The sequence below is a fragment of the Zalophus californianus genome, chromosome 3, assembly GCF_009762305.2.
Source record: "Zalophus californianus isolate mZalCal1 chromosome 3, mZalCal1.pri.v2, whole genome shotgun sequence".
NCBI classification, from domain to species: Eukaryota; Metazoa; Chordata; class Mammalia; order Carnivora; family Otariidae; genus Zalophus; species Zalophus californianus.
Window position 1 is genome coordinate 68763371 of NC_045597.1, and position 14370 is coordinate 68777740.

A 14370-nucleotide genomic window follows, 5' to 3' on the forward strand; every position below is an offset into this window, starting at 1 on the left:
AACATCCTAAAATTTTAACCCTGAGGTGTGCAGAATCACTCTTTCCAGTTACACCATCAGTGATGTTTTGTGAAGGTCCAGTGGAGAATGATAGATGTGGGTTGGGACTAGTTGACCTCTTCAGCCTTCGATGGTGTCTTTCCTAAGGTGGGAGACGGGCACCCGCTGAAGCTGTGGAAGGCCTCTGTGGAGGTAGAAGCGCCCCCCTCCGTGGTTTTGAACCGTGTGCTGAGAGAGCGCCACCTGTGGGATGAGGATTTTGTGCAGTGGAAGGTTGTGGAAACCCTGGACAAGCAAACAGAAATCTATCAGTATGTGTTGAACAGCATGGCCCCCCACCCTTCCCGAGACTTCGTGGTTCTCAGGTAAGCCTGACTCTAGGGTTTAAGGTATTTTTTTTTTTCCCAAAAGCAGATGAAGAGCTGCATATTTAAGCATTTCACAGCGTTCTACCACCGAAGTTCAGCCTCCACTGGGAACACTAGGCTGGCACGCATTTCCCTCCGTGAAACCTGACTTCGCTGTATTTATGCCCGACTTCCTGCTTCCTTCACCCAATTTACGGCTCTGCCGGCCTCCCTTCTGGCCCTTTTTGCTATGGAGCATACGGTTTATTAGGCCGTAAATATTGTTCATTTCCTCAGAACAAAGTCCCAAGAATAGCTGCTGTTTGTCCAGTTGCACTTTCTGCCAAATTATGCAAATCGAATCGGACTTGTCTCCTGATTTTGCCTTCCTCCCTGGGGAAAGCAAGTCTTGGGTTTGTGTAACTCCCACGGCGGAAGCGTGTGTAACTTCAAAACCCATCTGTATAACTTCGGATTTTCACAACTCATTGCCACGTAGGGAAAGCTTGGCACAACGCTGAAGGTCCAACTATGCAGAGAAGGTCAGATGTCCAGTCAGATTTCAGGGCTGGACAAGGCCTGCAAGTGTTTTGTCTACTGTTGAAGCATTGCTTCTGATCGGTTTGTGGGCTGAGTTCTGGCCCCCTGCCCTCTGGGTTTGGAAGGGGGAGCTCAACCCGTGACAGGAGGTGTGCAGCTGTGCCCATGAGCTGGTGAGTCAGCAGTGAATCCGAAAGAACATGGATTGAGGAAACTAAGAAAGCAAATAAAATATAATTAAATCAGTGTATTCTCTTTTATTGCGAACTGATGGCAAACACTGTCTCTTCCCATAATTAGCAGGGTCAAAGGAATCGCTAGTGAAATTTCCAAATGTCTATTTCAAATAGTTTCTTTATGAAAATCGTTTTGATGGCACACTCCAGGTTACTTTTCACGTGGGCCTTCGGAATTGGTCCTTGGGACCCTGACTTTGGAGGGCCATTTTTCCCTAAATACATGGGTTTGTCTTAGCAACCTGGGGATCCTGGTGGAGAATGTGGTCAGTCTTAAGGGTGGCTTATTACCACGGTTATGGGGACATTTGTCATCTCATGGAATTTAAACTGCATACCTTCATTCTTGTAAGCAGCAAATCAAATAGTTCTTCTGGGATGGCAGCCATGTGGATGGAGCCATGCCGTAGCCTGCCTCTTCCCTCCCCCTGGAGGGGGCTGAGGGTCGGAGTCCATGCATGGAACCTCCCTCCTTCGATCCACCCGGCAGTCCCACCAGCCTATTGCTCAGTGCAGAGCATCATTCCAGCCCCGTGGGGAGGCTGTGGGGATGTTGCAGTGAATACAACAGACCTGTGGTCTCTCGGGGTTTACATTTTATCAGGGAGGGAGGGTCAATAAATAGTAATTAAGGGGATAATGTTACCCATCCTATGGGGGGGGCAGGAGGAGGATAAGTAAGATAGGAGGATGGCAAGGGGTTGAATTTTAAATATAGCGGTTAAGGCAGAGTCTCACAGCATTGATAGTTGACCCACAACTAGGAGGAGAAAGTGGGTGGGTCATGAGTCTCTGATACGGAAGAACGCAACACTCGAGAATATTAACTATGCACCAGACATGGTCCCTGCAACAAGGGATGCCTGTGGTTATGATACCAGAAGGTAGAAAGTGACAAGTACGGTGGGGAAATCGCAGAGCCGAGACACTTCCTGTCTTCCGAGTGCCGCCCTATTAGACTAGCAATCCCTTCAGGATTGCCACTTGTACTTGCGTTATCTCCTTCTCTAAATCCCCAGGAGCTTCCGGTGATGGTTACGGCAGCTTTTTCCATTTTGTCCCCATGAATCTGTACAACTCCCCGTCTTTATTGCTAATCATATCATCCGGCATGAGGAGAATGGTCGCACCCGTGGAGAAGCTGCTAGGCATTTGTGTAGGGCTTGCTTCTTCCCAGGTTCTTGTGGGGCACGTATAATAGTTTCTCTTTCTGGTGTGGTAGGATGGGACGGACGAAGTTATAGATGACATGGCCAAGCCGGGGGTAGGGTTTGTGAGGTAAATAACTGGTATTATGATAATGAAACCTATGTCCTGTGATAGAAATGTTCGTTATGCAGATGCCCTCATGGTTCCCGACTTCCATCTACAACATTTTCCCAAGGGGTAGCCCCATCTCGGCTGGAATAGCTCCTGTAACAGGGAGCTTACTACTCCTCATACCACCTGGTTCGTTTTTGGAGAGTGCACTTTGTGAGTCAGGTCTTCCCTCTCCTGAGCTGACACATGCCGTCCCATGTCTGCCGGCTGGGGTCAGATCAGCTGTGCTTTTGTCATTCCACTCGGGAGCCACTCAGGTATTTGAAAACAGTTAGCAGGCCACATGGGTTTAGTTACTTCAGGCTAAGCACCCCCAGCTCACTTTTTCCTTTAGGACTGAGTTGAGCATCGCCTTCTCCTGTAGGCCCCCCTTCCCTTCCACAGGGTTGCAGAGCACTGTGTACACAGCCCCATCACCCCACTTTCCTTGGTCTTTTATGGGTCTCTTTGTACGTCTGTTCCCTCTTCCTCGGCTGTATATCTTTGTGTCCTTAGTGGCTTCTCCTGTGCCCAGCAGATGTTTGCTGAACGAATGGAATGGGCAAGTCCTAATTCTAAAACTCTAAGACCAGCCCTTCAGGAGTGGCCAGGAACCTCTGCAGCCTCGATTTGGGGGTTCCAAAGGCAGACTGGGAAGCTGCAAGACCGTCGCTAGCCTCTGGGTCAGGGGGCTGAGGGCCTTGCTTTGAACAGCACTGTAAAAATTTTACACACCCTTATGGAAGCCATTAGTTTAATCTAAGTAAGTAGGATGGGGATTTGAGCAGGAAAATGTAGGTGTAACCCTCAGCACAGGGTCCAGGTTTTTCTTTCTCTCTTAGTCCTAGTTTTAATGTGCCGGTTGTTTTGCTACAGGACCTGGAAGACTGATTTGCCCAAAGGCATGTGTACCCTGGTGTCCCTCTCTGTGGAGCACGAGGAAGCCCAGCTCATGGGCGGTGTGCGGGCCGTGGTGATGGATTCTCAGTACTTGATAGAACCCTGCGGCTCTGGCAAATCGAGACTGACCCACATCTGCAGGATAGACCTGAAGTAAGTGTGCACTACCCAGGATGGCAGGCTCGCTCTGGGAGCCTCAGTTCAAGTGGCGGAGTCGCCAGGGCCCTGTTTGTCGTCCTGACTTCTTGTTTCACTGTACTTTGTTTTTTCACTGCCACTAGCATGCTTTCATCGATGATTACTGACGCCTCCCCCTCTCTGCTTTCCTTTTCGTCATCTTTCCTAAAACTCTGACATTCTCCTGCAGCCCTCTGCTCGTTTTTCTTTTCAGCACCGTTACCGCTTACCTATGTGTGCTTCTCATACAGAGCAAACACACCATGTGGTGGCTTCTCAGTCACTGCGAGTCCCCTTCTCTTGTGCTGCTGCCGTGCCTGCTCTCCCTGTGTGGTCCCTTCCTGTTGCCCTGCTTGCAGAAGTAGCTACCTGAAATCCAACCCCATCAGGGCAGTCATGATGCAGAACAAGCTCTTCGTCTGGGTACAGAGACACTGAGATTCCTCAGTGAGTTCCAGAATTCAGTCTGAATCTTAGCGCTGAAAAGACAGACTGAATCCTTGGCCAGAAAAGCATTTTCCAGGCACCTGATGACAGAATGAGGTTCTCGGGTCCTTCAGGGGTCAGCCCCCAGTTGTAGGCAAGCGCGCTCATGAGCAGGGCACAGGACAGCCCTGTCTACCGTGATAAAGTGCTGAGATTTGGAAAAAGCTTTTCCCACTTCCTTTCTGATTTTTGTCCCCACAGAGGTCACTCCCCAGAGTGGTACAATAAAGGCTTCGGACATCTGTGTGCAGCGGAAGTTGCCAGGATTAGAAACTCTTTTCAGCCCCTCATTGCTGAGGGTCCAGAAACTAAAATCTGAGTTTTCCCCAGTGTGACATCAAACTCAGGGAAGAGGAAGTGAACGGAAACACTTGTGGGAGAGAGAGTGCTTGTGAGAAAGCAAGAGAGAGAGAGAGAGAGAGAGAGAGACTGAGTGACATGGTTAATGCTTTTAAAGATGGAAACACTGAGGAGTCAGAATGTTGAAGATGCAAGAATTTCTGAGAACTTTCCTAGCCCTCCTGGAGATGGCTACATCCCTACTAATATAATATTTTTAAAAATCAGAACATTTATCTATGTTACTTAAAATTAAATGGATTATTCCTTGTGCATTGCCTAATTTGCTATTTAAAGGCTTCTAAGAAGCGTATTCTTAACTGTAAATAAATGTATGTATAGCATATGTACATATGTGTGTATATCTCTATCTTTATTGTATATATGTACAATACCAATTTTATATATATTTGCGTCTTTTGAAAAGGAACGCGTCTGACTCAGTGAGTCCCTTCCTCACTCACGTGGTTCTTTCCAAGTTGCTCTGGGCCCATCCCCCCACTGTCCTGTAAACGGAGCAGAATCTGCTGCTAACACCGAGGTGTGAAAATGTGTAGTCTGTCAGTCTGCCCTGATGTTTAACCAAAGATCAGCGAACCAAAGGAAAACAACATTCAGAGGTTCTTATGTGTTGTCAGTTTGTGTTATTCAAAAACGGAGCGTGGAGTGTTGGATAAAGCCAGGAAAAGAATACTTACTCCTCTTAAAAGCACAGAAGTGAGGAAGAAGTTGTGACCAAAGGGAAGGCTGCGGGACCAGTTGCCCATGGACCCAGCCAGATGCAGCTTCAGGGACATGTCAGATGCCCACGGGCCACTGGAGTCAGCACAAGCTGACTGAAAGAAACTTTATTTCCCTGCTGGTTAGAGCCAACTAGCGTAGCCTTTGCATATTCACAGCCAAAGGGAGCCTCTGTGTTTTATCAGGTTTTCATAGATACATTTCATCATGTTCTTAAATGTCATTCTATATGACCAGTGCCCTGTTTGGTCACAGTTAATTGGCATTTTCTTACCAATATATTGCACTGAATTGAACTCTGGAAGCCAGGCAAGGGGAGGCGATGTCATTCGAGAGTCCTGGACCATCGCAGTTTCAGGGAATTCTTATTTTGCTCTATACGATGCTCTTCATTCAAGTTTTGCAATTTGAAAGACAGAGTTTTAAACTAACAGTAAGACCAAAACTATGCTCTGCAATTAGTGTTAGAAAACATAAACAGGTTTCTTAATTTCATATTTCTTCATTAGCCAGTCAAGCTTACCTAGGTGTTTGACCCAACCTTATTTATTATTGTATAGACTAAGTTGATTGACTCTCCTTAACCAATTGCTGATGGATTTAAGTTGTGGGGGTTTTTTTATTGTAATTCCACAACTGTAGAGAGGAAGATAAGTTATTATGTTCGGTTTCAGGGAGAGATTTTCTTTGGTAATCCATGAGAGATTGGTATCATAATTTAGCAACTGGTGTGGGAGGAAAAAAAAAATAAGTGTTTTCCCCTTTTCTGTATTGTGTGCATTTATGTTATTAGTAATGTTTCTTCCTCTCAGCAATGTGCAATTCTTTTATTGAGAGAAATAAAAAATGCTATATATGAATTCTGCATGGTGCAAGGGAAATCATACTATTTGAATTATGGCCCAGGAATTTTTCATTTCCTTGCCTACACAAGAAGGTGCCAGCAAACCCATAATTTTCAATTTGGGCAGGGTTCTGTGAACAAAACAAATTCACTTCTGCCATGCATCTTAAATTTAACCATATAGGATGGATTACTTGCCTATGCAAAGACAAGATTAACGAAGTTTAGTCTCGTTTAATTCCTGTCCAGAGATGGAATCCTAGGTGTTTGGAAAATATGATAGACACACAAGGAAGAATCGAATTGTATCACCGAGCTTAGCATACACACGAATCACCTGGAGATCTGGTTCAAATGTAGACTCTGATTCAGGCAGTCTGGAGTAAGAGTCTCCATTTCTAACAAGTCTCGGGGATGCTCGTGCTGCTGGCCCTAAGACCACACACTCTGGGAAGCAAGAGGATACTGAAAACAAATGTGATTGTATTTCTGACTCCTCCTCTCTTCAAATTATCTGACTGGCTTTTCTGTTTTTACGCACGTACTAATCACATCACTGCTGCATAACACAGTGCGTCTACAAAAAAAAAAAAAAGGAAAAAGGAGGGAAACGATGCATCAAGCTTGTTTGTCAAATACCACAGTGTTTTATTCGTTGTTATCTTGCCAATGGAAATAAAATATGATATTGCATTTAAATATTATATTTATACCTCATGTATATTCTTACCTCAATTGTTGGTATCAATCATCAATTGTAAATAAATAATTGCCAAGGCAAATAAATTTATATACATTAAATATTTCCTATTTTCTATAAAATATATGTTGATTTTCATGCTTCATCCTGTAAGTGGAAAACCTGTATTCAGTATCTCTCCCAAATACAAGGATGTTGTTACCAACATTCACTAACAGTCTGGGTGCCTTAATTTGTGTGTAAGGCATTAAAGTGATGGGAAGGGCTTATTTTTTTACATTTCATTGTTCTTAAGTCTGGAAGTTATAAAAACACATGGTACTTTTTATCAAAGATTCAGTAAATTCTAGCTACATTTCATTTTCACTGAGTAGACAACAAATTGAGGTGTGATGAGGAGACTTCTGGCTGCACCACTAGACCAAGAAGAGCAGCCACATCTCACTCTAAACCTCTTGCCTTCATTCTGTTTGTTCTCTGCTTTACTTCTAAAAGATAACAAAAGTAGCTCCAAATTAAGTAAGCAGGCTCTCCCTAGCATTCTCAGCTACAGGCTGCAAAAGCCACTAGCCCAAAAGACCATATGCCCCCATAAAAATGTTCCAAACTTTGCTCTCTGCGTGTCTGTCTCCCTCATGCCTTCCCCCTTTACTTGAAAGTTTTGCCTTTCAGAGGCCAAGGAGGAATTTCAGCTGCCCCCTTTGTCCTTCCATGTGAAAGAAGAGAACATGGTGGTCATTCTAGCAGCCACTGGCTACGAATGTCCCGAGACCCCAGACCATATGAATTCAAATTTGATTGCAAGCATACTTGAAATTCTTAGGTCTGACATTGTTCTACTTCTGTCTTTTGATATTTGGCTACAGAAAAACTGGTTCTATGTCTTCTCAGGAAAATAACATAGAAGGTTAAAATAGACCCCAGCAAAGGGGAGTGTCACTCACAACACAAAAACAAAATTTGTGGGGGCTGACTGCACAAGGGATTAAGAAATAAACACTTGAAGGTACAGCATTGTAACACTGTAAAGCCACGGAGTTTGAACAACTGACAACATGCTGCGTTGGACATGCCTTGGGCAGACTACATCCTTTGTACATTGAATGTTGACTTCCATTCTAGCGATCCCACCCAACAGGCCACCCAGATGCCTCCCAACCCACATCCTCCTTGTGCACAGATGAGGCTCAAAATCCCAAGTAATGCTGTTCCTTTGAAGCAAAACTTCCTGCATCGTTTGTTCATGCAGAACACGTTCACCGAACACTGAGTGAGGGTGGGACACTGGGCAGGCAGAGGTGTGGATACAAAGAAGACAGTGTGGTATAGAAATAGTGAGAAGCAGCAGTCCCTTCTTGTCACAAGGTAGCAGTTCTGAACCACTGCTCCCAGCAGAAAAATAGGGCTAGGTTCCTATGAGCCTCTACTCACAACATTTTTGTCAACCAATCAATATACAACTTTGTTCTATGTCCATTTCTGTTTAGACATGCCTTACTTAATACAAGTTTCTTACAACTAATTATTTATCCACAGTATTTCTTTATAGTAAAACAACAGTCAAAAAGGCTTCATATTGGGGCGCCTGGGTGGCTCAGATGGTTAAGCGTCTGCCTTCGGCTCAGGTCATTGTCCCAGGGTCCTAGGATCAAGCCCCTCTTCGGGCTCCCTGCTCAGCGGGGGGCCTGCTTCTCCCCCTCCCTCTGCTTCTCCCCCCTGCTCATATTCTCTCTCTCTGTATCTCTGTGTCTCGAATGAATAAATTAAAAAAAAAAAGGCAATATTTTCTGGACCCTGAGTAATGTGACTATAAATCTCTTTGGCTTTCACCCTCACTACAATGTTTTATTTTTTAATACCTTTTTTTATGGGCCATCATTTCATGAATCCACAAATTTAGTCACTTTCCATCTTTTCCACAGCTTCGTCATGCATCATTCGAGTTACTTTCCAGAGTAGCCTCACTTACAGATCAGTGCATTTCCCCTTCCTTTTTCTAGATGTACCATACTGTCAATTCATTAACATTGAACTTACAGCCAACAGCACTAAAACTCTTGGCTAAACAAAGCTTATCTAATGCACATATTTCCTCTCTAAGGCATATTCCAGCCTTCTTGCTTTCAAGAACACTAGACAACACTTAGCGCTGTACCTGGGGGCCATTTTAAACAGCAAAATCACTGACAAAAAGCACAAAAATGGAAAAAAAGAATGTGGTACTAAATACACCTTGAAAAGGATACTTCTTTATGGTATGAGGGCTGAAACAGGAAGGCAGAGGTCACATTTGCTTGATCTTGGCTGGGAATGTGCATGAATATCAGTGACCATTTTTATGCCATTCTGCACATACCCAAGAATGACCGGAAAGAACAATGAGTATTGACTTGAGGATTACAAATAAGTTTTAGAAAGTTGGCAAATTTGCAAATACAGAATCTGAAAGTAATGAGGATGAATATGTATATACACACACACACACACACACACACACACACACACAATATCCAGTAGTAAGTTACTGGGTAACAAGACATGGCGGTGACCCCCAGGGACTTGGGAAGAGTGACAGACCAGCACAGGGCAAACCTACAGTGTGAAGGGAAAAGATGTGCTTGGACATCAGGTGGAGGTTGGGTGTGGCTAAAGCAGAGTTTCAAAGGGTACAGAGGATGGGAGTGAGTGGGGGCAGGAGATAAAGCTGGATGGTCACAAGCCAGGAATTTTTAAGCTGCAGCAGGGATTTTGGACATTATCTATTGAGCCAAAAAGCAGAGAAGTGAATTGACATTTGTTTTGATGGCAAAGACTTAAAATGGGTTAAAAGAGAATTGGCATATCCTTATATGCAGGAGCAAGGGTACAAAGACACCCCCATCTTTGCCTTTTCCTCTCCCTTTGGTTTCTACATAGATAGAAACAAATAAAGTGATTGATACCACGGGCCTTCCTGAGCTGATACTACTCCATGATAACTTGCCTTTCCTTTCATTCTGGAACATGTTGCTTTCCCCTATTTCCTCTTACACATGTAGTTATCTGTGTAAATTTGGTATTCATCTGACAACCTCAGAGAAGACACCTTCAAACCAAAATGCCAAGACACAGGGAGCTCCAGATCATTCTAGGTGCTATATGATCTGAAGATGTCAAGAACTGGTATAATGAGCTTACTGTGTGTGGTGAGTCCTTTAACTGATATAGGGAGAAAGAAGAGGAAGAACAGGTTTCAGATGGGACCAGGGAAGGAAGGGAACCATGGCGGAAAGGGTGGTCGGTTGGGCTCTGATCACATAGTGCTTGCAATGGCCTGGAACCATCCAGGTGGAGGTCCCCAGCAGCCAGCTGGACACACAAGGTCTGAAACTCAAGCTAACGCTGTGTTCCTTAGGTCACTTCCGTTTCGTCATTCCTGCCTCCTCTGACCATACACTTAAAGGCCCAGTGACACCACTGTTTCACATCTCTGTGTCTTTGCATTGACCTTCTCTCCATTTTGTTGGTCATGTGATAGCCTATTTATTCCTCAAAGCCCTATTCAGTCATGGAATTTCCTGACCATCCCTCTCAAATCCACCTGTTTCTTTCCACATTTCTCTTACTGCATGAATCACATTGCAGTTCATTATTTAGCAATAAATCTAACTCTCCTGCTAGATTATAAACTCTTGAGGGCATGGACCATGTCTTGCCTCCCTTTGAAACTCCTGATCTTAGACTTTCTGCTACATCACTTCATAAATATTGTCAAAATGAAAAGGGCATATAAAACCTGGATGTTAGAATGACAGAAGCCATAGACATGGAAGTCATAACCTAGGGACATTGTGTAAAGTTTTCCGAAGCTATTGAAATAACTTACACTTTGTGCTTTGACTACTTCGCCTCTTCAAGAGTACAAAGAATAGAGAATTCACTGGTTCCCCAAGACGTTAAATGTGGCTGTTTCTGAAATTAGCAAATGCTAACCACCTGCTTACAGCAAATAAAACAGTTTTGATTAGTTCATTCATTCAATAAACATGTACGGAGCACTCAATCCATGCCAGACTCTGTTCTATGCTTTAAGTAAATGAAACAGTGGATAAAATCAGTGAACAAAAAGACAAAAATCCCTGTCCTTGTGGAGCTTACGGTCTAGTGGGAAAAATAGCCAAGAAACAAGATAAATAATTGGCCAGGTAAGTTCTACAAAGAAAAATAAAAACAGAGGTAGGAGATAGATTAGGTAGTCAGGAAAAACCTTACTGAGTGAGGGCTGGGTGATGAACTGCTCCAACTGATACCATGACCATTTTTCTCTCCAGTTCCTGTAGAGTTTCTAAAATTACAGTGATGGGAATGATCAAATAATTAATCAACTTGCAGAGAACTATTTCCTGTGAAGAAAAAGAAGTACACCACCACCAGACAAACAAATCCCCTGAGAACGACCCTTGCTGATACATGATGGCTGCATCTTCCAAGCCAGTCAGAAAGTGGGGCAAGCTGGGATGAACGGATGTTAGAAATCCACATGTCCCAGACTGTAACATTTTGTTTTTATGCCTACATGATCGAGTCCCCTGCTGTTATGGTTTCCAGATATTAACATATCTCAAAGGTCCCCAGGTACTTCAGGGAGTTCTGGAGACCAGGTCTCTGGTGTGCTCAGGTGCAACCTCCCTTTCTTCAGTTTTGACATCCTCATCACAACCCAAACAGTAGCCACACCTGCTGACAATGACCTCCTCAGCTCACTGTTGGGCTCCACACATTTCCTTTCTGCTCTTGTCACACTGACCTTCAGGGGTCCTCGGGGGGTGGGGGAGAGACCCACTTCTCCCCTGATATCTCTGTAGGGAGCTGCCCCAGTTCCTCCCTAAATATCCTCAGCACACCTGGCTGAGACCAGGGTGTCACCTGTAGTAAGACTCAACCAATATATTGGGGAGAAGTTCAAAATAAAGTATAATTAAAGCTGCGCCTAAAAGTGGCTCATTGGGCGCCTGGGTGGCTCAGTCGTTAAGCATCTGCCTTCAGCTCAGGTCATGATCCCAGGGTCCTGGGATGGAGTCCCATGTCGGGCTCCCTGCTCAGCGGGAAGCCTGCTTCTCCCTCTCCCACTCCCCCTGCTTGTGTTCCCTCTCTCGCTGTCTCTCTCTCTGTCAAGTGAATAAATAAAATCTTAAAAATAAAATAAAATAAAAGTGGCTCATCTTCCAGCCTACCAACCCAAGTCTGACCTTAGAGGCCCCCAACTCTCCAGCCTGCCCTGCTTTACCCCCGCCGGCTGAGCCTCTACTCTGGCACAGGTGAACATATTCTCCTGCAAGGAAAGGCCTGCCTGAGCCCAAGCCCACATTTCTCTAAGACCCTTCCCCCGAGTCTTCATGATGTGATGAGCTAGCACTGATGGGCAAAAGGAATGAGTACCAATTCACCTCACAGAAGATCCAGTTCCATCTATTCATCAAAGGGCGGGACTCAACCCTCTGGATTACAGACAATAATCACACATCAGAACTTCATTGCTTCACCACCCTAAATCTGGGTTATCTCAGAGGAAACACCACCACGTTGACTCCGTTGGGCATGGCAGAAGAGCCGGCCGCAAAATGGGGCTTCGGCCTTCCCTTCCCTGTGCCCGCTGTCACATCCAGGCTCTAGTGCCACCTTGTTGCAGACAGCCTTCACCACCCCCCCTTATGTATCAGTCATCCCACATGCTACAAAGCTGATTGATGGCATCTTTTTTTAAAGATTTTATTTATTTATTTGACAGAGACAGAGCAGGACCACAAGCAGCGGGAGTAGCAGAGGGAGAAGCAGGCTTCCCGCCGAGCAGGGAGCCCGATGCGGGGCTCAATCCCAGGACCCTGGGATCATGACCTGAGCCGAAGGCAGATGCTCAACGACTGAGCCACCCAGGCGCCCCAATTGATGACATTTTAATATGAATGAGTTTCAGACAGAACTACTCCACCATAGATTTGCATAATTAAACCTTTTATCTCTTTATTGGGAATCAGAGGGCACATGGATTTCAGGCATCAGCAGGTTGGTGTGAGCTATTTTTGGAGTTCGGAAGAATCTGAAATTACACTACCATATAAAATAAAGCCTAAACCTGAAAGTCAACCTGGTGTTGTTGTTCCAAAATGACTGGGGTGGGCAAGATCATTGTTCTCCTGCGTGGTCCCTACTTCCCTGGGAGGCTGGGGCGCTGCACCTGCCCTGGGCCTTGGAGGGTGGGGGAGCTTGCCTTGAATTCAGAAGATCTCTTCTTGGTAGCCTCCTCCCACCTGACCCTTCCCAACAGCCTTGTCCCTCTCCTCTTCCACCACTTAAAAGCATCTAAATCTGATCTTTCTTCTCTGAAAATCTCCAATGCCTTTGGTTTCTAAGCCCCTGGGCCATTTCCTGAAGAATTCTCAAAAGATGGTACAAGGTGTCCATGTTGTCTACAGTGTGTAATGCACAGCTTGGTCAGGAAATTTGTGCCCAAGGAGAACCCAAGAGGATTGCCCACATCCCATGTTAGATTGGCAGCCAAGGGGCAAAGCCTTTCCCGGGGCTGGTGGGGCAACAGGAGGTAGGACATGCTCCACACGATAGGAGTTGATGGCATCAAGTAAGGAAGTGCCAAACTGGGGAGCATTGCATAAAAAAGATGGCTGGATTTGGGAGTATTCATTGGTTTTCCTCATGATCCTTCAGTTTCTGTGTTGCTCCTCATCTTAAGGGGAAAATAAAAAAGAAAGAGGCATAGCTGTCAATTCAGAGCCACAGAGAGAGCGTGCTGCCTTCCACGGAGATGCGCAGTTCAAAGTATTTTGGAAAAATCAAACTAGCCAATGATCTGAAACTAAACGTGCTCTCTGAAGAGCAGCTACTGGGGGTGACACCATCCATCACTGGGATCTGCTGGAGCCGCCCTCCGGACGCCAAGCAAAAGGAACACATGCTCCAGAGCAGTGCCTCTCTTCTAGGAACTGCACGAAACAAGAATGTTCAACTCAAAAGCAACTTGCAAGTGGCAAAGGAGAGCAAATTTCTTCTTGGCTTTCCACCAGTTTGTGGTGGGTCCAGTATAAAATCAACATTATATGTACAAAGCAGGAAAACTATCAGCTGGCTCAATGGAAACATCAAACCAGAGATAAAGCATTTCAAATAAATGCAGCAGTGGTCTGGTTGCATGGCTCACTTTCCAGAGCCTATATGTCCATCCTAATCTTCCCCAGAGAGCCCCACATGCATATTTAACAGAGCCCCGTTCCCTATAGTTCTGATGAGTAGATTACCGTTCCGGGCTCCGATTATTAGAGCAGGGGCAGTTTTTCCCTGAGAAGACCAACGAACATTGTGTAAGTTTTGTTCAAGGATTTGGGAGTTCAAGAACAAACAGCTCCTCTTGTTCCCACGTTCCAGTGGCGAGGTGTTATGCAGAGATTGGAGATAGGGTGTTCAAGGGGCCATCGTGAGTGGTACAGATCAGGAAGAAAGCCTCCCAGCGGCAGTTTAGGCCCAGGACAGGGTTAAGGCCACAACACAGTGAAGGGAGTCGAGGCCAGACGAGGGATCCAAGTCCTGAAGAAGACTTGTACCTTACTCGACAGAAAGAAAACCTCACGGAGCGGTAAGCCGGCGAACGTTCTCCAAGGGGAATCATGAAGCCTAATGGTGGGGCACCACCGGGAACTGGAACTTCAGACCTAAAAAAGTACAAACAGCAGGGGAGCTTTCTGATGCCCTGTATGGTATGTGGTCTTTGTC

General features: G+C 45.2%; 1 protein-coding gene across 11 annotated transcripts in view; it reads left to right on the forward strand.

Annotated features, from left to right (window-relative positions):
• The window catches only part of STARD13 (StAR related lipid transfer domain containing 13), a 512105-nt gene extending 505290 nt beyond the window's left edge, over window positions 1-6815 (forward strand). For 8 of the 11 annotated variants that reach the window (XM_027588198.2, XM_027588197.2, XM_027588195.2 and 5 more), the window contains 3 exons: window positions 148-365; window positions 3299-3475; window positions 4187-6815. In XM_027588198.2, the coding sequence (XP_027443999.1) occupies window positions 148-365; window positions 3299-3475; window positions 4187-4304 (513 nt within the window). In that variant the 3' untranslated portion in view covers window positions 4305-6815. The other 3 variants (XM_027588200.2, XM_027588201.2, XM_027588202.2) reach the window with 3 other exon arrangements.
• Window positions 6816-14370: the final 7555 nt, after the last annotated feature.